This window comes from Schistocerca serialis, chromosome 4 (assembly GCF_023864345.2).
Source record: "Schistocerca serialis cubense isolate TAMUIC-IGC-003099 chromosome 4, iqSchSeri2.2, whole genome shotgun sequence".
NCBI lineage: Eukaryota > Metazoa > Arthropoda > Insecta > Orthoptera > Acrididae > Schistocerca > Schistocerca serialis.
In genome coordinates this window covers 218615971-218641940 of record NC_064641.1, presented here as the reverse complement: position 1 = coordinate 218641940, position 25970 = coordinate 218615971, and the positions used below count along the sequence as shown (strand labels likewise).

Sequence of the window (25970 nt, the reverse complement as noted above, 5' to 3'; positions counted from 1 at the left end):
ACACCGTCCGGGTTATCTGGATACTTCCCACTAACACCAACGTATCCGAACTCCGGAGATGGGAACTTGCTCTTCAATATATCCTCTCTTCCCGTTATCCACCAGGCCTCAATCTCCGCTAATTTCAAGTTGCCGCCACTCATACCTCACCTGTCATTCAACAACATCTTTGCCTCTGCACTTCCGCCTCGACTGACATCTCTGCCCAAACTCTTTGCCTTTTAATATGTCTGCTTGTGTCTGTATATGTGTGGATGGATATGTGTGTGTGTGTGTGTGTGTGTGTGTGTGTGTGTGTGTGTGTGTGGGCGTGCGCCCTCTCCCTAAAATTCCACATCCTTTCGTCTTTCCCTCTCCTTCCCTCTTTCCTGATGAGGCAACAGTTTGTTGCGAAAGCTTGAATTTTGTGTGTATATATGTGTCTGTTTGTGTGTCTATCGACCTTCCAGCACTTTCGTTCGGTAAGTCACATCATCTGTGTGTAGAGGGAATCATTCCACGTAGGAAAAATATATCTAAAAACAAAGATGATGTGACTTACCAAATGAAAGTGCTGGCAGGTTGACAGACACACAAACAAACACAAACATACACACAAAATTCAAACTTTCGCAACAAACTGTTGCCTCATCAGGAAAGAGGGAAGGAGAGGGAAAGACGAAAGGAAGTGGGTTTTAAGGGAGAGGGTAAGGAGTTGTGTTTGCATATGTGTGTGTGTGTGTGTGTGTGTGTGTGTGTGTGTGTGCGCGCGCGCGAGTGTATACCCGTCCTTTTTCCCCCTAAGGTAAGTCTTTCCGCTCCCGGGATTGAAATGACTCCTTACCCTCTCCCTTAAAACCCACATCCTTTCGTCTTTCCCTCTCCTTCCCTCTTTCCTGATGAGGCAACAGTTTGTTCCGAACGCTTGAATTTTGTGTGTATGTTTGTGTTTGTTTGTGTGTCTGTCGACCTGCCAGCACTTTCATTTGGTAAGTCACATCATCTTTGTTTTTAGATATATATTTCCTACGTGGAATGTTTCCCTCTATTATATATATATATAAAATTACTTTCCTCAGCAACAAAATCTGGTAAAATTACCACGTTCTAAAAAGAAAATACATCAGCAGAAGCAGAGGCTCTGAGCACTATGGGACTTAACATCTATGGTCATCAGTCCCCTAGAACTTAGAACTACTTAAACCTAACTAACCTAAGGACAGCACACAACACCCAGCCATCACGAGGCAGAGAAAATCCCTGACCCCGCCGGGAATCGAACCCGGGAACCCGGGCGTGGGAAGCGAGAACGCTACCGCACGACCACGAGATGCGGGCTCAGCAGAAGCAGAGTTTCACATTCGAACGTGCAGCAATACGAATAACTGAAATGATAAGACCAAGTCCCAGTGTCCTATTTCGAGTCCACTGAATTTTATAACAATGGAAAACAATGAATGTTACTCCAATTGAGCTAACAATGCAAGTAGTTTAAAAGACACATTGTGGACTATAAATAATCACAAAAAGATCTTTGCCCCATGTTTCAAAGATTACTAAATTATTGATAAAGTAAATACCTGTAATAGCGAAAAGTGTGCCTTAGTATTCAATAATCAATTAATGGTAGGATTTATTGCTTTTAACTTCCTGTAAGCATACATTAGTTATAAAAAGCATCAACAAATGACGTAGAACAGTAATAGTTGCAAATTAATAATTCATTGTGTATTTATAAATAAATATGTGCTCTGTCCTCAAAATAGGACACTGGTACTTAATGGGTTAAAAATGGTAGTGATCATTGGAAGATGAACCACAGTCCGGCCGTCCTTCCACCTCAAAAACAAACGAAAATGTTGTGAAAGTTAACGACTTAGTGCGCTCTGATCATTAACTTACAATTACAGAGATGGCTGATGAACTTAATTTAAGTTTCTTTGCAGTTAAGTCAATTTTAACTGAAGATCTGAACATGCGTCAAGTGTCCGCAAAATTCATTTCAACAATATTGTCAAGTGACCAGAGACAATACCGACTTGAAGTGTGCAAAGGGCTGATTAATTGGACTAAAAATGACCCCGATTTGTTAAATAGAGTAATTACAAGTGACAAATCATCGGTATACGGATACGATCCTGAAAAAAAAGTGCAGTCTTCGCAGTGGAAGACTCCAGGTTCACCATGACTGAAAAAAGCATGGCAAAGGCGGTCAAAGGTGAAGACAATGTCATTGATTTATTTCAATTCTACCAGCATTGTGCATCATGAATTTACCCGTGAAGGACAGACAATTAACCAGGAATACTACAAATGTGTCCTTGAGCGTTTACATGAAAAGGTGCAGAAGAAAAGGCCTGCATTGTGGAATGACAGGAGTTGGGTGCTACATCATGACAATGCTCCAGCTCATTGTGCCTTCTCCATCGTTGAATTTTTGACCAAATTCAAAATTCCTGTGCTTCCACAACCGTCATATTCCCGATTTGGCCCCTGCGCATTTCTACCTGATTCCTAAACCGAAATTCTCACTGAAAGGGAAGCGATTTGACTCTTCTGAAGACATACAGGCAAATATGGAGAGTGTCCTTCACACACATCAGGAAAAAAATTCCAGGAATGTTTCCAAAGGTGGAAAGACCGTTGGAGTCCGTGTGTTCAGTCAGAAGGTGACTATTTTGAAGGAGATGCATCCCAGTAGCATGCAAGTACCACCATTGTACAACTACAAGCCCATTCTTAAAACTTTCCAATCACACCTCATATAGTATCAATGCTAGGAATAAGATCAATCTACATGAAGACCAAAAATCGCCCACCTTGGTCCAAAAAGGAGTCCAACATTCAGAAATACGAATTTTCAGCAACCATTAAAAACTTGGTTTCAGATAGAGCACAGTTTAAAAAGAGTTTGAAAGACTTTTTGATACGCAACTCCTTTTACTCTATAGATGAATATGTTAACAAGGACTGTTAGACTAGCTCAAGTAAAAATGTCTGCTGTATTTCAGTTTCGACAGCACTTGGTCACAACATTGAAGGTTGGGTGTTCTGTGTATGATAAACTTATGAAAAGTTTCATTCTGACAGTGTATTAATTCTGTAATTATTAGCAGTTTCAGTTTACTGTAATGTGTTCACATATTTTGACAATCTTCTGAAAATGATCGGGGAGGTAATGATTATATTCAAATGTTCTATGTTTTTATGTTATACTTTCTGAAATGTTCCACACCCATGAGATTCATCTCATTTTGGGCTTATGGAATGAAAACTGAAACTGATCTAATCTAATCTGTGTTTTCTTCATTGTTGCAAAGCTGGCTTTGAGCAATGCAATTTTGCAGAAATCTGTATGAAAATCAATGTTAAATGTCCTGATAACATCTAAGAAAACTTAAAATGTAGGAAATGCTGTAACATGATAGTCGTAATGACAGGAAAGCATTGTACTGAGAGAACAGGACTTCTGTTGGGGCTGACAAAAATGAACACAAAAATGGAAAAAAAGGAAAATGCTGGAACTTCAAAACAGGGTTTTACTGTAATTGCATAGATTCCACTTAAAACACGCAAAATATCAACTTTGTGTTTACATCAAATTCTGCACAGGGCAAGACTGCCAAAACAATCTTTGTGGGAACAGCCAGGTGCTGCCTCTGGATATTACTACCGTGAAGAGAATCAGTATAGTTCTGTGGCAGATAGTATTGTTTAGTTACCTTTCTTACTTACAAAAATATGTGGTGTCACATGAAAGTGGTCATGAAGACAAGTAATATTCTTCACTATTATGTCACTCATATTCCATGTGATATGCTGTGTTGGACATGCGCTTAATTTTCGACACATGGATCTAATAGATCCCAGATCTTCTGCTCATAATCTTTGGTCTTCATTACACTGGTCGCATTTCCCTTATTGGTAGGCAGTACCAATACAGTCTTGTTGGTATTAATAGCTTGTACTACTTCTTTCTTCAGATCACAAGCTGGTGGTTTTGCTCGGTGCAGTATCCTGTCTGTTTCAGTGCATATTTCCTCGCCTCTATCACAAGGAAGGGTCTGAATGGCTGCTTCGGTATTAGCAATGATGTCCTCAAATAGGTACAGTTCTCGAGGATGATAGTGGAAGTCCATCCTTTTGAAGAACAGATATTTCCTCCCTAGTCAATTGTTCTTCAGCGATGTTGGCCAATGTGAGTGACACGTCGGGAATCAACTTGTCCGTCTGCTTCTGGCATCTTGCAAACTTTTTCTTTTGTCACTCTGTGCAGCACTCTCTGCTCCAGCCTCACAGGGGGAAGACTGACACAAACATAGAGGACTCAGGATATTTCACTGAGAAGCTGAAGAATCTAAAACTTTCACCAAACGACAACACGGTCAGCTCTGATGTAGTTTCTTTGCTTATGAAAGTGCTGCTCAGTGACTCTCTGAAGCATATCAGTTCCATTTTCCCACAAGGCATCACAAAGCTCTTTCATGCATGTCTCACCATGAGCTATTTCACATGGAATGGCAATTTCTACAAACAGTTCCAAGACATTGCCATGGGTAGTACTCTTAGTCCAGTAGTAGCCAACTTCTTCATGAAACATTTTGAAGCACAGGCACTGGACTTGACACCTTGTAAACCTAAGGTGTCGTACAGATATGTCGATGATACTTTCATTGTATGGAGCCATGATGAAGAACAGCTCAGTGACTTCCTAAGACACTTGAACAGCCTTCATGCCAACACAAAATTTACCACAAAAGTAGAAAAGGAAAAAAAAAAAAAGCTACCATTTCTAGATGAGCTGGTCACAAGGGACGAAAACTGGGATACATAATGCATCGAAAACTGACACACATGGGCCGATATCTGCACAAACTATCAAACCACCACCCAAGCCAGAAAAAAGGCATAATTAATACACTGGTATTGTCAGCAAGACAAATATGTGAGCTGCAGCACATCAGATGCAAAATGCAACACCTGGAAAGTTTTCTGAGGATCAATGGTTACTCCACACATTATGTTAGAAGTATAACAGAGCCAAACACGCAACGAAGTGTTGTTGATGTTGTTGTTGTTGTTGTTGTTGTGGTCTTCAGTCCTGAGACTGGTTTGATGCAGCTCTCCATGCTACTCTATCCTGTGCAAGCTGCTTCATCTCCCAGTACCTACTGCAGCCTACATCCTTCTGAATCTGCTTAGTGTATTCATCTCTTGGTCACCCTCTACGATTTTTACCCTCCACGCTGCCTTCCAATACTAAATTGGTGATCCCTCGATGTCTCAGAACATGTCCTACCAACCGATCCCTTCTTCTTGTCAAGTTGTGCCACAAGCTCCTCTTCTCCCCAATTCTATTCAATACCTCCTCATTAGTTATGTGATCTACCCATCTAATCTTCAGCATTCTTCTGTAGCACCACATTTTGAAAGCTTCTATTCTCTTCTTGCCTAAACTATTTATCGTCCACATTTCACATCCATACATGGCTACACTCCATACAAATACTTTCAGAAACGACTTCCTGACATTTAAATCTCTACTCAATGTTAACAAATTTTTCTTCTTCAGAAACGCTTTCCTTGCCATTACCAGTCTACACTTTATATCCTCTCTACTTCGACCATCATCAGTTATTTTGCTCCCCAAATAGTAAAACTCCTTTACTACTTGAAGTGTCTCATTTCCTAATCTAATCCCCTCAGCATCACCCGATTTAATTCGACTACATTCCATTATCCTCGTTTTGCTTTTGTTGATGTTCATCTTATATCCTCCTTTCAAGACACTGTCCATTCCGTTCAACTGCTCTTCCAAGTCCTTTGCTGACTGACAAAATTACAATGTCATCGGTGAACCTCAAAGTTTTTAATTCTTCTCCATGGATTTTAATACCTACTCCGAACTTTTCTTTTGTTTCCTTTACTGCTTGCTCAATATACAGATTGAATAACATCGGGGATAGGCTACAACCCAGTCTCACTCCCATCCCAACCACTGCTTCCCTTTCATACCCCTCGACTCTTATAACCGCCATCTGCTTTCTGTACAAACTGTAAACAGCCTTTCGCTCCCTCTATTTTACCCCTGTCACCTTCAGAATTTGAAAGAGTATTCCAATCAACATTGTCAAAGGCTTTCTCTAAGTCTACGAATGCTAGAAATGTAGGTTTCCCTTTCCTTAATCTTTCTATTAAGATAAGTCTTGGGATGAGTATTGCCTCACATGTTCCAACATTTCTACAGAATCCAAACTGATCTTCCCCAAGGTCGACTTCTACCAGTTTTTCCATTCGTCTGTAAATAAGTCGTGTTAGTATTTTGCAGCAGTGACTTATTAAACTGATAATTCGGTAATTTTCATATCTGTCAACACCTGCTTTCTTTGGGATTGGGATTATTATATTCTTCTTGAAGTCTGAGGGTATTTCGCCTGTCTCATACATCTTGCTCACCAGATGGTAGAGTTTGTTAGGACTGGCTCTCCCCAAGCTGTCAGTAGTTCTAATGGAATGTTGTCTACTCCGGGGGCCTTGTTTCGACTTAGGTCTTTCAGTGCTCTGTCAAACTCCTCACGCAGTATCATATCTCCCATTTCATCTTCATCTACATCCTATTCAATTTCCATAATATTGTCCTCAAGTACATCGCCCTTGTATAGACCCTCTATATACTCCTTCCACCTTTCTGCTTTCCCTTCTTTGCTTAGAACTGTGTTTCCAGCAAAGTGGTTCTCCTTTCTCCAAAGGTCTCTTTAATTTCCTGTAGGCAGTATCTACCTTACCCGTCGTGAGATAAGCCTCTACACCCTTACATTTGTCCTCTAGCCATCCCTGCTTAGCCATTTTGCACTTCCTGTCGATATCATTTTTGAGACGTTTGCATTCCTTTCTGCCTGCTTCATTTACTGCATTTTTATATTTTCTCCTTTCATCAGTTAATTTCAGTATTTCTTCTGTTACCCAAGGGTTTCTACTAGCCCTCGTCGTTTTACCTATTTGATCCTCTGCTGCCTTCACTATTTCATCCCTCAAAGCTACCCATTCTTCTTCTACTGTAATTCTTTCCCCCATTCCTGTCAATTGTTCCCTTATGCTCTCCCTTAAACTCTGTACAACCTCTGGTTCTTTCAGTTTATCCACGTCCCATCTCATTAAATTCCCACTTTTTTGCAGTTTCTTCATTTTTCATCAACAGTTCATAACCAATTGATTGTGGTCAGAGTCCACATCTGCCCCTGGAAATGTCTTACAATTTAAAACCTGGTTCCTAAATCTCTGTCTTACCATTAGATAATCTATCTGATGCCTTTTAGTATCTCCAGGGTTCTTCCATGTATACAACCTTCTTTCATGATTCTTGAACCAAGTGTTAGCTAAGATTAAGTTATGCTCTGCGCAAAACTCTACCAGACGGCTTCCTCTTTCATTTCTTAGCCCCAATCCATATTCACCTACTATGTCTCCTTCTTTCCCTTTTCCTACTGTTGAATTCCAGTCACCCATGACTATTAAATTTTCATCTCCCTTCACTACCTGAATAATTTCTTTTATCTCATCATACATTTCATCAATTTCTTCATCATCTGCAGAGCTAGTTGGCATATTAACTTGTACCACTGTAGTAGGTGTGGGCTTCGTGTCTATCTTTGCCACAATAATGCGTTCACTATGCTGTTTGTAGTAGCTTATCAGACCTCCTATTTTTTTATTCATTAGTAAACCTACTCCTGCATTACCCCTATTTGATTTTGTATTTATAACCCTGTATTCACCTGACCAAAAGTCTTGTTCCTCCTGCCACCGAACTTCACTAATTCCCACTATATATAACTTTAACCTATCCATTTCCCTTTTTAAATTTTCTAACCTACCTGCCTGATTAAGGCATCTGACATTCCACACTCCGATCCGTAGAACGCCAGTTTTCTTTCTCCTGATAACGACGTCCTCTTGAGTAACCCCGCCCGGAGATCCAAATGGGGAACTATTTTACCTGCGGAACATTTTACCCAAGAGGACGCCATCATCACTTAATCATACAGTAAAGCTGCATGCCCTTGGGAAAAATTACGGCTGTAGCTTCCCCTTGCTTTCAGCCGTTTGCAGTACCAGAACAGCAAGGCCATTTTGGTTAGTGTTACAAGGCCAGATCATTCTATCATCCAGACTGTTGCCCCTGCAACTACTGAAAAAGCTGCTGCCCCTCTTCAGGAACCACATGTTTGTCTGGCCTCTCAACAGATACCCCTCCGTTGTGGTTGCACCTACGGTACGGCTACCTGTATCGCTGAGGCATGCAAGCCCCCCCACTAACGACAAGATCCATGGTTCATGTCTAATATGGCCTTTCTGCTATACACTCCCAGAGTGACAGACAGAATCAGATGCATATTGTGCAAACATGGCGTAAAGACTATTTTCAAACCGACAAAGAAGACAAAGAGTGTCTTAGATCAGCAAAGCCGAAAAGGGCCCCATTTGAAATGTTGGGAATATATCGCATATGACGCGCATGCGGAAAAGTTAATGTTGGAACAGGTTGGGTTGGGTTGTTTGGGGGAAGAGACCAAACAGCGAGGTCATCGGTCTCATCGGATTAGAAAGGATGGGGAAGGAAGTCGGCCGTGCCCTTTCAAGGGAACCATCCCAGCATTTGCCTGGAGTGATTTAGGGAAATCATGGAAAACCTAAATCAGGATGGCCGGACGCGGGATTGAACCGTCGTCCTCCCGAATGCGAGTCCAGTGTGAATGTTGGAATGGTTGGACAATCAAACAGCACCAGGATCACAGAACATAAGCAACACCCACTTGTTCAAAGAAGCTATAGAAATACACAAACACAAGAATAGCTTCAACACAAGAGAAGAAAGCCTCATGGCAAGTGGATCCTGGCTTCCCATGCTGCAGTGAACAACCATTGCAGGTAGCAAGAGAACCACACCATAAATGACCACAGAGAAGCCCTTTGATGTTGGCACACATGGTACTTATAGTTTGCGACTGGGAACTGGGCTCCAGTCTACCACCAGCAATGGAGAGTGAAACTTTGACAATTCCCACCACCTGTGCTGGCAAAATGTCAGTAAAATCATCAGACAAACGTCAGCTGAAGAACCAAAGACAGAAGCCAACGGCCAGTTTGTCAGCAGCTGCTCTCATCACTAAACATAGCTTTGTGGCACTGATTATTCTAGCTCCCACTATCATGAATGGACTTCATGATAAGATGCAGGAGGAAACCTTGCTGGTAACCCAGCTTCCAACAAGCTGTTCTTAATGCTCCTGGGTGACACTCTGAGTACAACATTTTTCGTACCTTGCAACACCTTCAATGTGTGCTCATTTGATGCAAATATAAATTTGTATGCAGCTGCTGTCCAACTATAATATTGGAAGCTTGTGCACTTTCCTGAGACTGATTGTATTAGCTTTCAAACATAGCTAATAACTTCATCCAATTTTTGAATAACATCATTCTCAGTTGCCTGAGACTGCAGACGTATGTGCGAGTTGCATTTGTGTGTGTGTGTGTGTGTGTGTGTGTGTGTGTGTGTGTGTGTGTGTATTGTTGACAAAGGCCTTAATGGCTGAAAGCTCTAATTGTGGGAATCTTTTTGTTGTGCCTATCGCAACTCGGCATCTCCGCTATATGATGGGTAGCAACTTTCCTTCTCTAATATTGTTACAATCCTGTTCCCAGTAGATACACTACGTAACTCCACTAAAATTCAGTTAATTGCACTAAATGTGCTCACTGAGGCAATCCTAAATGCTTACAATGTATATTAACCACATATGAAACAACAGATAACAGATCAGTATTTTGCCAAGTCAAAACTGCTATTATATGCACATTACCTATACTGACCACAGCATAGCACTTTGAATTATTGTCTTTACTGCCATGTTCCAATGCCCCACGTACTACTGGTGTCTTTGTCATTCCTTTAGTGATGTTTGTTTTACCTTTTCCTTTACTTTGTTTAATGTCATATATGGTGCATGATACACAGAAGTATGTTTCATATTCCAGTAATCTCATTAATTCATTCACCCATGAAGTCCCATACATCCCATCATTAAGGAAAGCTTTCAGGTATGTGAAACAAATCAAGTTATACATTAACAGGTAGCTGCTTCTGTAAAGTATACTAATAATGAATCAGAGTTTAATAATTTGAAGCCATATTGAACATTAATCAATCACAGTTGTTTCAAAAACATGAAAAGGTTTTTAAGTACTGCTACCAGTCACAAATTTGTTGACTACTAAATTATTTATTTAGAGCCATGTTTCAAGGTGATACATATCACCAGGCTATAGCGGCATTACAAAGACATTTAACGTAAGTGTATACGGACATCAAAGCCTTACTGATGAACAACTCAGAGTATTTGAATGAGGAATACTATGGAAAATTTATTGAGGGATCCAAAATATTGATGGTACCTGAGGGGCAAGGACAGGTTATTTAATATATCATCTCATACAAGGAGCTGATATTTTAGGGCAAATTACAAGTAAAAGAACAGCTCGGTTGGGACATATCCTAAGGATGGAGGACACAAGAACTACATAAAAGGTCTTCCAATGGAAAACAACACGAAGACCACGTAAGCGATGACTGGACAACGTGGAAGAAAACATCAGAGAGTAGGAATCGGAGGATGGAGAGCAAAAGTAAATGAGTGGGCAGAATGGAAGAAAATTGTTAAGCAGGTGAAGACCCACACAGGGTTTTGAAGCCATAAGAAGAAAATTGTTAAGCAGGTGAAGACCAACACAGGGTTTTGAAGCCATGTACATATGAAGATTTCAGTGACTATTACAGTTGTCTATGCACTAGAAAAATTATAAATTTGTGTGATACAAATGTTAATGTTAACTAGAAGTTATATCTTAGAGTTAAAATATTCTTATAAATTGCAGGAGGACTGGCTAACAAGGTACTATTTTTTATTATTTATTTATTTGTACTTCTGGAGATAAGAGAAGAAAAAAATTACTCACCTTGAGCAAAAACATTTGTAAACAACAAAACAAAACGTGCTATGTATGTCACTGCAATGCAGCTAGCTGCCAGACTGAACGGAGATGCACAGACTTCTGACACTGCATATAACAACATCAAATACCACTCCTGTTCCAGCAATAAGGCACCCCTTGGGCTGCCACCAAGTGCCTAAAAAAGATAAAGGTTCTGTCACAAGCATATTTACTGAAAAGAATAAGGAAAAAAATCATTTAATATGCTTATTGTATGAATCTGATTTCCATATGCTTTTCTCATCAATAAATAAGGTATTGTACATAATATCGCGGAACCAAATATTCAGCACCTGTATAAAGAAAATCTATATTGCTGTCAGTGAACAGTGAATTGATTTTGGTAATGAAGAAGCCAACTGCAGCTAATAAAATATAATCTCTCCAGTTAAATTAGGAATGGGTGTCACTGTAGTCTGAATATGAAACAGACACAAATATAAGATATGATACTTCCTGACAACTTAAAACTGTATGACAGCCCAAGATTATAACTCTTAATCACACTTATTGTGGGAAAAGTATCAATGAGGCATCAAGGAATGAATCATGGCCCACGTAACAGTGTTAAAAAGTCACTACCTCTCTCCTAGTTCTCTAACTCCTCAAAAGCTCACTAGCCTGCCTTGCTGAACTAGCACTCCCAAATGAAAGGATGTAGTTGGGAATGCACTTTTTAACACTCATAATTGTACACAATTTATTTCTTGAGTTAATCATTTTTCAATCCATCATCAGCAGGAAGTTTTTTGGTTCTATGTAATCAAATTAGCACAACATGCCAGATAGCTTTATTCATTAAAAGTATTCATGCTTGAAAGCTCAGTTCAGTGATACTAACTTGGTACCACATTTTCACTAAACATGCTTTAGATGACTTTGTTTCTCCAATTTATGGTTGATCAGAAGCATCGTGAAGTTTACTATTCAATCTAATTTTAAAGACCTGTGTAAATCACTTTTTACCTGGTAAGTCTCAGATGGTCATTTATAAACAACTTGTGTGATATATCCGAGTCACGTAGTATACTCTGTTGTATAAAAAATCTTAATGAAATAGTGGGCTAATTTGTTATATGAAATTAATTGGTTGTCATTCTTGAGTAGCATGAAGCTGTTTTGACAGCTGCTTAACGACACGAAGCGGACATAAGCAAATGTACCGGGTAAGCTAAGATAAATAAAATACTAGAGTTACTGCAAGTGTATAAATAACTATTCGCTCTCATACACACTGCTTAATTTTCATAAATGTCTACTCTCTATGTAACAGCTGCTCAATTTGAGCTACACTGCAAATGGCATGTCAATGGCAGGTCTATGAACATCTCGTAGATAGGACTACTGCTAAGGAGAACTTAATGTATGATGTCTGATCACTTTAACTACACAGCCTATTACTTTTCATGCTCAATGAAACATATGTCAAGAGTCCACTAATGTTAAAGATGTGAACAAATGTCAATTGCAACATCAATCACAGTAACTGGAAAAATGACATACTTTTAATGGAGAAATCCTATTGATACTTATAATGCAATTATCCCAGAAGCTAGAAAGCAAAACATACAACTAGATAAAAACTGTGGCCCAAACCACAGCAAAATTATTCTTATCATCTGGACCTTGAGCTCATGTTTGGTTCTTCCTGGTCAATGGCAGATAAACTGAACAGTGGTTCAAGATATGTTCAAGGCATTTGTTAAAGTCAACGAACTGCACCATTAGACCTGAAACTAGCCCTCTAGTGTTGAGCCAGATTGGAAGTGTGAATCAGAAATGATTCATAATGTGACTGTAGACTTTTCTGGCACATACAGTTGATAAAATCTTCTCTGATTTTCACATGGGTGACTGCATTGAAAATCCATGATGTTTTGAGGAGTGTCACTCTCATCATCTACCAGCAATATGTAGAAAGTGCGCAGGGGGTCCCTTATAAATACTTGAGTGGTGGCCATCTCTCCTCACTCCTTATTTGAGACATGGGGTTCAGTGATCTGTGCTAAGAGAGACAGGCCACCGTTTGACTCTCAATGCTGAATGCATTGAGACTCTTGCCAAGGCCTGTGAAGTGTCAACTGATGGGGGCGTTCTTGGCATACAGCTGCTAGTGCATGGTCCCATGCCAAATTTAGTTGATAGCTCTCCTGCCTGTTGGTATGCTTGTCATGGAATGTTATCTCAAATGATTCTTTGATGATGCACTACCAAAAGTCATTAGCTTGGCACAATATTTTTATTTTAAATTTTGATGTATGTCCCTCCTCAGACTGTGTTCAGCCACTGCTGATGTATCTTAATGCTTTCTTTTCTTTCAAATCAAAAACATCTAGTGTGTATGATGAAATATCAACGAAGTTAATTAAAGAATGCGATTCTGAGCTAAGTAACATATTAAGCTCATATTAAGCTATCTGTGTAACCAGTCGTTTATCAGTGGAATATTTCCTGACTGGTTGAAATATGCTGAAGTTAAGCCACTGTTTAAGAAAGGAGATAAAGAAATAGCATCAAATTTCCGTCCAATTTCACTGTTGCTGGCATTCTCAAAAATATTAGAAAAAGTGATGTACAATCGGCTTTATAACCATTTTATCTCAAATAACATACTGTCAAAGGCACAGTTTGGATTTCTAAAGGGTTCTGATATTGAGAAGGCTATCTACACTTACAGTGAAAATGTGCTTAATTCATTAGACAAAAACTGCAGGCAACTGGTATATTTTGTGATCTGTCAAAGGCATTTGACTGTGTAAATCACAATATCCTTTTAAATAAATTATAATATTATAGTGTAACAGAAAATTCAGTAAAATGGTTCAAATCTTATATCTCTGGCAGGAAACAAAAGGTGTTATTAGGAAAGAGACACGTATCAAGCTATCAGGCATCATCCAGCTGGGGACTAATTACATGTGGGGTCCCACAATGTTCCATTTTGGGGCCCTTACTTTTTCTTGTGTATATCAATGACCTTTCATCAGGAACACTACCAGATGCCAAGTTTGTTTTGTTTGCCGATGATACAAACATTACAATAAACAGGAAATCAAGTGTAGTCTTCGAAAGATCAGCTAATAAAATATTTGTGGACATTAAGCACTGGTTCCTAGCCAATTCTTTGTCATTAAACTTTGAAAAAACACGCTACATGCAGCTCAGAACTTTTAAGGGGTGTCCCACGAGTATATGCCTAACATACGATGATAAGCAGACAGAAGAAGTGGACAGTGTTAAATTCTTGAGATTACAGCTTGATAATAAATTCAACTGGGAGGAGCACACCACAGAACTGCTGAAGCGTCTTAACAAATCTCTATTTGCAATGCGAATTGTGTCAGACATAGGGGATATAAAAATGAAAAAGCTGGAATACTATGCTTAGTTTCATTCCATAATGTCATATGGGATTATTTTTTGGGGTAATTCATCAAGCCAAGCTAAAGTTTTCCGGGCACAAAAACGTGCAGTAAGTTATATGTGGTATGAACTCAACAACATCCTGCAGAAGCTTGTTTAGGGAACTAGGGATACTAACTACTGCTTCCCAATATATTTATTCCTTAATTAAATTTGTCATTCAAAATATATCACTTTCTCAAACCAACAGCTCAATTCATGGAGTCAACACTAGAAATAAGAATAATCTTCCCAAGGATTTAAAGTCACTTAGTCTTGAACAAAAAGGTGTGCATTATTCAGGAACACACATTTTCAATAACTTGCCAGCAGCTATAAAAAGCTTAACAACCTATGAAAAATGGTTCAAATGGCTCTGAGCACTATCGGACTTAACATCTATGGTCATCTGTCCCATAGAACTTAGAACTACTTAAACCTAACTAACCTAAGGACATAACACAACGCCCAATCATCACGAGGCAGAGAAAATCCCTGACCCCGCCGGGAATCGAACCCGGGGCCCCGGGCGTGGGAAGCGAGAACGCTACCGAATGACCACGAGCTGCGGACTAACAAACTATGAAATTCAGTTTAAGAGACGCCTAAAGGATTTATTGGTGGCCAACACCTTCTCCTTCATTGATGAATTTCTCAGTATACACTCGCGCACACACACACATCCATCCGCACATATACAGACACAAGCAGACATCTGTAAAGGCAAAGACATATCAATGTCTGCTTGTGTCTGTTATGTGCGGATGGATGGATATGTGTATGTGTGTGTGTGTGTGTGTGTGTGTGTGTGTGTGTGTGTGTGTCTGTGCGTGCGCGTGCGCGCGCGCGAGAGAGAGAGAGAGTGTATACCTGTCCCTTTTTCCCCCCAAGGCAAGTCTTTCCGCTCCCGGGATTGGAATGACTCCTTACCCTCTCCCTTAAAACCAACATCCTTTTATCTTTCCCTCTCCTTCCCTCTTTCCTGATGAAGCAACCGTGGGTTGCGAAAGCTTGAAATTTGTGTTTGTTGTTGTTTCTATCAACGTACCAACGCTTTCGTTTGGTAAGTTACAGAATCTTTGTTTTTAGATATATTTTTCTCTCCAACCACAACTCCTTTGGTTCCATCAGATTCACTTGGTCCTACTCCAAATCCCATGCCACTTTCCTTGACATTGACCTCCATCTGTCCAATGGCCAGCTTCACATGTACGTCCACATCAAACCCACCAACAAGCAACAGTACCTCCATTATGACAGCTGCCACCCATTCCACATCAAACGGTCCCTTCCCTACAGCCTAGGTCTTCGTGACAAACGAATCTGCTCCAGTCCGGAATCCCTAAACCATTACACCAACAACCTGAAAACAGCTTTCACATCCCGCAACTACCCTCCCGACCTGGTACAGAAGCAAATAACCAGAGCCACTTCCTCATCCTCTCAAACCCAGAACCTCCCACAGAAGAACCAATAAAGTGCCCCACTTGTGACAGGATACTTTCCGAGACTGGATCAGACTCTGAATGTGGTTCTCCAGCAGGGATACAATTCCTCAAATCCTGCCCTGAAATGAGATCCATCCTTCATGAAATCCACCAAGAGTGTCTTTCCGCCATCCACCTAACCTTCGTAACCTCTTAGTTCATCCCTATGAAATCCCCAAACCACCTTCCCTACCCTCTGGCTCCTACCCTTGTAACCGCCCCCGGTGTAAAACCTGTCCCATGCACCCTCCCACCACCAACTACTCCAGTCCTGTAACCCGGAAGGTGTACACGATCAAAGGCAGAGCCATGTGTGAAAGCACCCAAGTGATTTACCAACTGACCTGCCTACACTGTGAAGATTTCTATGTGGGAATGACCAGCAACAAACTGTCCATTAGCATGAATGGACACAGGCAGACAGTGTTTGTTGGTAATGAGTATCACCCTGTGGCTAAACATACCTTGGTGCACGGCCAGCACATCTTAGCACAGTGTTACACCGTCCGGGTTATCTGGATACTTCCCACTAACACCAACCTGTCAGAACTCCGGAGATGGGAACTAGCCCTTCAGTATATCCTCTCTTCTCGTTATCCACCAGGCCTCAACCTCCGCTAATTTCAAGTTGCCGCCGCTCATACCTCACCTGTCTTTCAACAACATCTTTGCCCCTGTACTTCCGCCTCGACTGAAATCTCTGCCCAAACTCTTTGCCTTTACAAATGTCTGCTTGTGTCTGTGTATGTGCGGATGGATATGTGTGTGTGTGCACGCGAGTGTATACCTGTCCTTTTTTCCCCCTAAGGTAAGTCTTTCCGCTCCCGGGATTGGAATGACTCCTTACCCTCTCCCTTAAAACCCACATCCTTTCGTCTTTCCCTCTCCTTCCCTCTTTCCTGACGAAGCAACCGTTGGTTGCGAAAGCTAGAATTTTGTGTGTATGTATGTGTTTGTTTGTGTTTCTATCGACCTGCCAGTGCTTTCATATGGTAAGTCACATCATCTTTGTTTTTATATATATATGTTGTTGTCTTCAGTCCTGAGACTGGTTTGATGCAGCTCTCCATGCTACTCTGTCCTGTACAAGCCTCTTCATCTCCCAGTACCTAGCGCAACCTACAACCTTCTGAATCTGCTTAGTGTATTCATCTCTTGGTCTCCCTCTGCGATTTTTACCCTCCACGCTGCCTTAAAATACTAAATTGGTGATCCCTTGATGCCTCAGAACATGTCCTACCAACCGATCCCTTCTTCTAGTCAAGTTGTGCCACAAACTTCTCTTCTCCCCAATTCTACTCAATACCTCCTCATTAGTTATGTGATCTACCCATCTAATCTTCAGCATTCTTCTGTAGCACCACATTTTGAAAGCTTCTATTCTCTTCTTGTCCAAACTATTTATCCTCCATGTTTCACTTCCATACATGGCTACACTCCATACAAATACTTTCAGAAATGACTTCCTGACACTTAAATCTATACTCGATGTTAACAAATCTCTCTTCTTCAGAAACGCTTTCCTTGCCATTGCAAGTCTACATTTTATATCCTCTCTACTTCGACCATCATCAGTTATTTTGCTCCCCAAATAGCAAAACTCCTTTACTACTTTAACTGTCTCATTTCCTAATCTAATTCCCTCAGCATCACCCGACTTAATTCGACTACATTCCATTATCCTCGTTTTGCTTTTGTTGATGTTCATCTTATATCCTACTTTCAAGACACTGTCCTTCTGTTCAACTGCTCTTCCAAGTCCTTTGCTGACAGAATTACAATCTCATCGGCGAACCTCGAAGTTTTTATTTCTTCTCCCTGGATTTTAATACCTACTCCAAGTTTTTCTTTTGTTTCCTTTACTGCTTGCTCAATATACAGATTGAATAACATCGGGGAGAGGCTACAACCCTGTCTCACTCCCTTCCCAACCACTGCTTCCCTTTCATGCCCCTAGACTCTTATAACTGCCATCTGGTTTCTGTACAAATTGTAAATAGCCTCTCGCTCCCTGTATTTTACCCCTGCCACCTTCAGAATTTGAAAGAGAGTATTCCAATCAACATTGTCAAAAGCTTTCTCTAAGTCTACAAATGCTAGAAATGTAGGTTTGCCTTTCCTTAATCTAGCTTCTAAGATGAGTCGTAGGGTCAGTATTGCCTCACGTGTTAGAACATTTCTACAGAATCCAAACTGATTTTCCCCGAGGTCGGCTTCTACTAGTTTTTCCATTCTTCTGTAAAGAATTCGCATTAGTATTTTGCAGCTGTGACTTATGAAACTGATAGTTCGGTAATTTTCACATCTGTCAACACCTGCTTTCTTTGGTATTGGAATTATTATATTCTTCTTGAAGTCTGAGCGTATTTCACCTGTTTCATACATCTTGCTCACCAAATGGTAGAGTTTTGTCAGGACTGGCTCTCCCAAGGCCGTCAGTAGTTCCAATGGAATGTTGTCATCTCCGAGGGCCTCGTTTCGACTCAGGTCTTTCAGTGCTCTGACAAACTCTTCACGCAGTATCTTATCTCCCATTTCATCTTCATCTACATCCTCCTCCATTCCCATAATATTGTCCTCAAGTACATCGTCCTTGTATAGACCTTCTATATACTCCTTCCACCTTTCCGCTTTCCCTTCTTTGCTTAGAACTGGTTTTCCATCTGAGCTCTTGATGTTAATGCAAGTGGTTCTCTTTTCTCCAAAGGTCTCTCTAATTTTCCTGTAGGCAGTATCTATCTTACCCCTAGTGAGATGAGCATCTACATCCTTACTTTTGTCCTCTAGCCATCCCTGCTTAGCCATTTTGCACTTCCTGTCGATATCATTTTTGAGACGTTTATATTCCTTTTTGCCTGCTTCATTTATTGCATTTTTATATTTTCTCCTTTCATCAATTAAATTCAATATATCTTCTGTTACCCAAAGATTTCTACTAGCCCTCATCTTTTTACCTACTTGATCCTCTGCTGCCTTCGCTACTTCATCCCTCAAAGCTACCCATTCTTCTTCTACTGTATTTCTGTCCCCCATTCCTGTCAATTTTTCCCTTATGCTCTCCCTGAAACTCTGTACAACCTCTGGTTCTTTCAGTTTATCCAGGTCCCATCTCCTTAAATTCCCACCTTTTTGCAGTTTCTTCAGTTTTAATCTATAGGTCATAACCAATAGATTGTGGTCAGAGTCCACATCCGCCCCTGGAAATGTCTTACAATTTAAAACCTAGTTCCTAAATCTCTGTCTTACTATTAGATAATCTATCTGAAACCTGTCAGTATCTCCAGGGTTCTTCCATGTATACAGCCTTCTTTTATGATTCTTGAACCAAGTGTTAGCTATGATTAAGTTGTACTCTGTGCAAAATTCTACCAGGCGACTTCCTCTTTCATTTCTTAGCCCCAATCCATATTCACCTACTACGTTTCCTTCTCTCCCTTTTCCTACTACCGAATTCCAGTCACCCACGACTATTAAATTTTCGTCACCCTTCACTATCTGAATAATTTCTTTTATTTCATCATACATTTCTTCAATTTCTTCAATATCTGCAGAGCTAGTTGGCATATAAACTTGTACTACTGTAGTAGGCGTGGGCTTTGTATCTATCTTGGCCACAATAATGCGTTCACTATGCTGTTTGTAGTAGCTTACCCGCTTTCCTACTTTCCTATTCATTATTAATCCTGCTCCTGCATTACCCCTATTTGATTTTGTGTTTATAACCCTGTAGTCACCTGACCAGAAGTCTTGTTCCTCCTGCCACTGAACTTCACTAATTCCCACTATATCTAACTTTAACCTATCCATGTCCCTTTTTAAATTTTCTAACCTACCTGGCCGATTAAGGGATCTGACATTCCACACTCCAATCCGTAGAACGCTAGTTTTCTTTCTCCTGATAACGACATCCTCTTGAGTAGTCCCCGCCCGGAGATCCGAATGGGGGACCATTTTACCTCCGGAATATTTTACCCAAGAGGATGCCATCATCATTTAACCATACAGTAAAGCTGCATGACCTCGGGAAAAATTACAGCTGTAATTTCCCCTTGCTTTCAGCCGTTCGCCGTACCCGCACAGCAAGGCCGTTTTGGTTAGTGTTACAAGGCCAGATCAGTCAATCATCCAGACTGTTGCCCTTGCAACTACTGAAAAGGCTGCTGCCCCTCTTCAGGAACCACATGTTTGTCTGGTCTCTCAACAGATACCCCTCCGTTGTGGTTGCACCTACGGTACGGATAGCTGTATCGCTGAGGCATGCAAGCCTCCCCACCAACGGCAAGGTCCATGGAAATATATCTAAAAACAAAGATGATGTGACTTACCAAACGAAAGCGCTGGCACGTCGATAGACACACAAACAAACACAAATATACACACAAAATTGTAGCTTTCGCAACCAACGGTTGCTTCGTCAGGAAAGAGGGAAGGAGAGGGAAAGACGAAAGAATGTGGGTTTTAAAGTAGAGGGTAAGGAGTCATTCCAATCTCGGGAGTGGAAAGACTTACCTTAGGGGGGAAAAAAGGACGGGTGTACACTCGCGCGCACACACACACATATCCATCCACACATATACAGACACAAGCAGACGTATTAAAAGGCAAAGAGTTTTGGCAGAGATGTCAGTCGAGGTGGAAGTGCAGAGGCAAAGATGTTGTTGAATGACAGGTGAGGTATGAGTGGCGGCAACTTGAAATTAGCGGAGGTTGAGGCCTGGCGGATAACGAGAAGAGAGGATATACTGAAGGGCTAGTTCCCATCTCCGGAGTTCAGATAGGTTGGTGTTAGTGGGAAGTATCGAGATAACCTGGACGGTGTAACACTGTGCCAAGATGTGCTGGCCGTGCACCAAGGCATGTTTAGCCACAGGGTAATCCTCATTACCAACAAACACTGTCTGCCTGTGTCCATTCATGCGAATGGACAGTTTGTTGCTGGTCATTCCCACATAGAATGCGTCACAGTGTAGGCAGGTCAGTTGGTAAATCACTTGGGTGCTTTCACACGTGGCTCTGCCTTTGATCGTATACACCTTCCGGGTTACAGGACTGGAGTAGGTGGTGGTGGGAGGGTGCATGGGACAGGTTTTACACCGGGGGTGGTTACAAGGTTAGCAGCCAGAGGGTAAGGAAGAAGGTTTGGGGATTTCATAGGGATGAACTAAGAGGTTACGAAGGTTAGGTGGACGGCGGAAAGACACTCTTGGTGGAGTGGGGACGATTTCATGAAGGATGGATCTCATTTCAGGGCAGGATTTGAGGAAGTCGTATCCCTGCTGGAGAGCCACATTCCGAGTCTGATCCAGTCCCGGAAAGTATCCTGTCACAAGTGGGGCACTTTTGTGGTTCTTTTGTGGGAGTTTCTGGGTTTGAGAGGATGAGGAAGTGGCTCTGGTTATTTGCTTCTGTACCAGGTCGGGAGGGTAGTTTCGGGATGCGAAAGCTGTTGTCAGGTTGTTGGTGTAATGGTTCAGGGATTCCGGACTGGAGCAGATTCGTTTGCCACGAAGACCTAGGCTGTAGGGAAGGGACCGTTTGATGTGGAATGGGTGGCAGCTGTCATAATGGAGGTACTGTTGCTTTTTGGTGGGTTTGAATTGGATGGACATGTGAAGCTGGCCATTGGACAGGTGGAGGTCAATGTCAAGGAAAGTGGCATGGGATTTGGAGTAGGACCAGGTGAGTCTGATGGAACCAAAGGAGTTGAGGTTGGAGAGGAAATTCTGGAGTTCTTCTTCACTGTGAGTCCAGATCATGAAGATGTCATCAATAAATCTGTACCAAACTTTGGGTTGGCAGGGCTGGGTAACCAAGAAGGCTTCCTCTAAGCGACCCATGAACAGGTTGGCGTACGAGGGGGCCATCCTGGTACCCATGGCTGTTCCCTTTAATTGTTGGTATGTCTGGCCTTCAAAAGTGAAGTAGTTGTGGGTCAGGATGAAGCTGGCTAAGGTAATGAGGAAAGAGGTTTTAGGTAGGGTGGCGGGTGATCGGTGTGAAAGGAAGTGCTCCATCGCAGCGAGGCCCTGGATGTGCGGGATATTTGTGTATAAGGAAGTGGCATCAATGGTTACAAGGATGGTTTCCGGGGGTAACAGATTGGGTAAGGATTCCAGGCGTTCGAGAAAGTGGTTGGTGTCTTTGATGAAGGATGGGAGACTGCATGTAATGGGTTGAAGGTGTTGATCTACGTAGGCAGAGATATGTTCTGTGGGGGCTTGGTAACCAGCTACAATGGGGCGGCCGGGATGATTGGGTTTGTGAATTTTAGGAAGAAGGTAGAAGGTAGGGGTGCGGGGTGTCGGTGGGGTTAGGAGGTTGATGGAGTCAGGTGAAAGGTTTTGTAGAGGGCCTAAGGTTCTGAGGATTCCTTGAAGCTCCGCCTGGACATCAGGAATGGGATTACCTTGGCAAACTTTGTATGTGGTGTTGTCTGAAAGCTGACGCAGTCCCTCAGCCACATACTCCCGACGATCAAGTACCACGGTCGTGGAACCCTTGTCTGCCGGAAGAATGACGATGGATCGGTCTGCCTTCAGATCACGGATAGCCTGGGCTTCAACAGTGGTGATGTTGGGAGTAGGATTAAGGTTTTTTTAAGAAGGATTGAGAGGCAAGGCTGGAAGTCAGAAATTCATGGAAGGTTTGGAGAGGGTGATTTTGAGGAAGAGGAGGTGGGTCCCGCTGTCTACATCTACATCTACATTTATACTCTGCAAGCCACCCAACGGTGTGTGGCGGAGGGCACTTTACGTGCCACTGTCATTACCTCCGTTCCCTGTTCCAGTCGCGTATGGTTTGCGGGAAGAACGTCTGTCTGAAAGCCTCTGTGCGCGCTCTAATCTCTCTAATATTACATTCATGATCTCCTTGGGAGGTATAAGTAAGGGGAAGCAATATATTCGATACCTTATCCAGAAACGCATCCTCTCGAAACCTGGCGAGCAAGCTACACCGCGATGCAGAGCGCCTCTCTTGCAGAGTCTGCCACTTGAGTTTGTTAAACATCTCCGTAACGCTATCACGGTTACCAAATAACCCTGTGACGAAACGCGCTGCTCTTCATTGGATCTTCTCTATCTCCTCCGTCAACCCAATCTGGTACGAATCGCACACTGATGAGCAATACTCAAGTATAGGTCGAACGAGTGTTTTGTAAGCCACTTCCTTTGTTGATGGACTACATTGTCTAAGGACTCTCCCCATGAATCTCAACCTGGTACCCGCCATACCAACAATTAATTTTATATGATCATTCCACTTCAAATCGTTTTACAGAAGTAACTGCTACCAGTGTTTGTTCTGCTATCATATAATCATACAATAAAAGATCCTTCTTTCTATGTATTCGCAATACATTACATTTGTCTATGTTAAGGGTCAGTTGCCACTCCCTGCACCAAGTGCCTATCCGCTGCAGATCTTCCTGCATTTCGCTACAATTTTCTAATCCTGCAACATCTCTGTATACTACAGCATCATCCGCGAAAAGCCGCATGGCACTTCCAACACTATCTACTAGGTCATTTACATATATATTGTGAAAAGCAATGGTCCCATAACACTCCCCTGTGGCACGCCAGAGGTTACTTTAACGTCTGTAGACGTCTCTCCATTGATAACAACATGCTGTGTTCTGTTTGCTAAAAGCTCTTCAATCCAGCCACACAGCTGGTCTGATATTACGTAGGCTCTTACTTTGTTTATCAGGCGACAGTGCGGAACTGTATCGAACGCCTTCCGGAAGTCAAGAAAAATAGCATCTACCTGGGAGCCTGTATCTAATATTTTCTGGGTCTCATGAACAAATAAAACGAGTTGGGTTTCACACGATTTTTGTTTCCGGAATCCATGTTGATTCCTACATAATAGATTCTGGGTTTCCAAAAACTACATGATACTCGAGCAAAAAACAAGTTCTAAAATTCTACAACAGATCGACGTCAGAGATAAAGGTCTATAGTTTTGCGCATCTGCTCGACGACCCTTTTGAAGACTGGGACTACCTGTGCTGTTTTCCAATCATTTGGAACCTTCCATTCCTCTAGAGACTTGCGGTACACGGCTGTTAGAAGGGGGGCAAGTTCTTTCGCGTACTCTGTGTAGAATCGAATTGGTATCCCGTCAGGTCCAATGGACATTCCTCTGTTGAGCGATTCCAGTTGCTTTTCTATTCCTTGGACACTTATTTCGATGTCAGCCATTTTTTCGTTTGTGCGAGGATTTAGAGAAGGAACTGCAGTGCGGTCTTCCTCTGTGAAACAGCTTTGGAAAAAGGTGTTTAGTATTTCAGCTTTACGCGTGTCATCCTCTGTTTCAATGCCATCATCATCCCGGAGTGTCTGGATATGCTGTTTCGAGCCACTTACTGATTCAACATAAGACCAGAACTTCCTAGGATTTCCTGTCAAGTCGGTACATAGAATTTTACTTTCGAATTCACTGAACGCTTCACGCATAGCCCTCCTTACGCTAACTTTGACATCGTTTGGCTTCTGTTTGTCTGAGAGGTTTTGGCTGCGTTTCAACTTGGACAAAGTTGGACATGGGTTCCACGACCCTGGAACTTGATCGTCGGGAGTATGTGGCTGAGGGACTGCGTCAGCTTTCAGACAACACCACATACAAAGTTTGCCAAGGTAATCCCATTCCTGATGTCCAGGCGGAGCTTCAAGGAATCCTCAGAACCTTAGGCCCCCTACAAAACCTTTCACCTGACTCCAACCTCCTGACCCCACCGACACCCCGCACCCCTATCTTCTACCTTCTTCCTAAAATTCACAAACCCAATCATCCCGGCCGCCCCATTGCAGCTGGTTACCAAGCCCCCACAGAACGTATCTCTGCCTACGTAGATCAACACCTTCAACCCATTACATGCAGTCTCCCATCCTTCATCAAAGACACCAACCACTTTCTCGAACGCCTGGAATCCTTACCCAATCTGTTACCCCCGGAAACCATCCTTGTAACCATTGATGCCACTTCCTTATACACAAATATCCCGCACATCCAGGGCCTCGCTGCGATGGAGCACTTCCTTTCACACCGATCACCCGCCACCCTACCTAAAACCTCTTTCCTCATTACCTCAGCCAGCTTCATCCTGACCCACAACTTCTTCACTTTTGAAGGCCAGACATACCAACAATTAAAGGGAACAGCCGTGGGTACCAGGATGGCCCCCTTGTACGCCAACCTGTTCATGGGTCGCTTAGAGGAAGCCTTCTTGGTTACCCAAACCTGCCAACCCAATGTTTGGTATAGATTTATTGATGACATCTTCATGATCTGGACTCACAGTGAAGAAGAACTCCAGAATTTCCTCTCCAACCTCAACTCCTTTGGTTCCATCAGATTCACCTGGTCCTACTCCAAATCCCATGCCACTTTCCTTGACGTTGACCTCCATCTGTCCAATGGCCAGCTTCACACGTCCGTCCACATCAAACCCACCAACAAGCAACAGTACCTCCATTATGACAGCTGCCACCCATTCCACATCAAACAGTCCCTTCCCTAAAGCCTAGGTCTTCGTGGCAAACGAATCTGCTCCAGTCCGGAATCCCTGAACCATTACACCAACAACCTGACAACAGCTTTCGCATCCCGCAGCTACCCTCCCGACCTGGTACAGAAGCAAATAACCAGAGCCACTTCCTCATCCTCTCAAACCCAGAAACTCCCACAGAAGAACCACAAAAGTGCCCCACTTGTGACAGGATACTTTCCGGGACTGGATCAGACTCTGAATGTGGCTCTCCAGCAGGGATACGACTTCCTCAAATCCTGCCCTGAAATGAGATCCATCCTTCATGAAATCCTCCGCACTCCACCAAGAGTGTCTTTCCGCCATCCACCTAACCTTCGTAACCTCTTAGTTCATCCCTATGAAATCCCCAAACCTTCTTCCCTACCCTCTGGCTCCACCCTTGTAACCGCCCCCGGTGTAAAACCTGTTCCATGCACCCTCCCACCACCACCTACTCCAGTCCTGTAACCCGGAAGGTGTACACGATCAAAGGCAGAGCCACGTGTGAAAGCACCCAC

At 42.3% G+C, this 25970-nt stretch overlaps 1 protein-coding gene across 1 annotated transcript in view; it reads right to left on the bottom strand.

Moving 5' to 3' along the window:
• LOC126473653 (RING finger protein 145-like) overlaps positions 1-25970 on the bottom strand; it is a 189902-nt gene that overhangs the window by 96311 nt on the left and 67621 nt on the right. The window contains exon 4 of the mRNA XM_050100877.1: positions 10996-11167. Within this exon, the coding sequence (XP_049956834.1) occupies positions 10996-11167 (172 nt within the window). The remainder of the gene's footprint in view (positions 1-10995; positions 11168-25970) is intronic.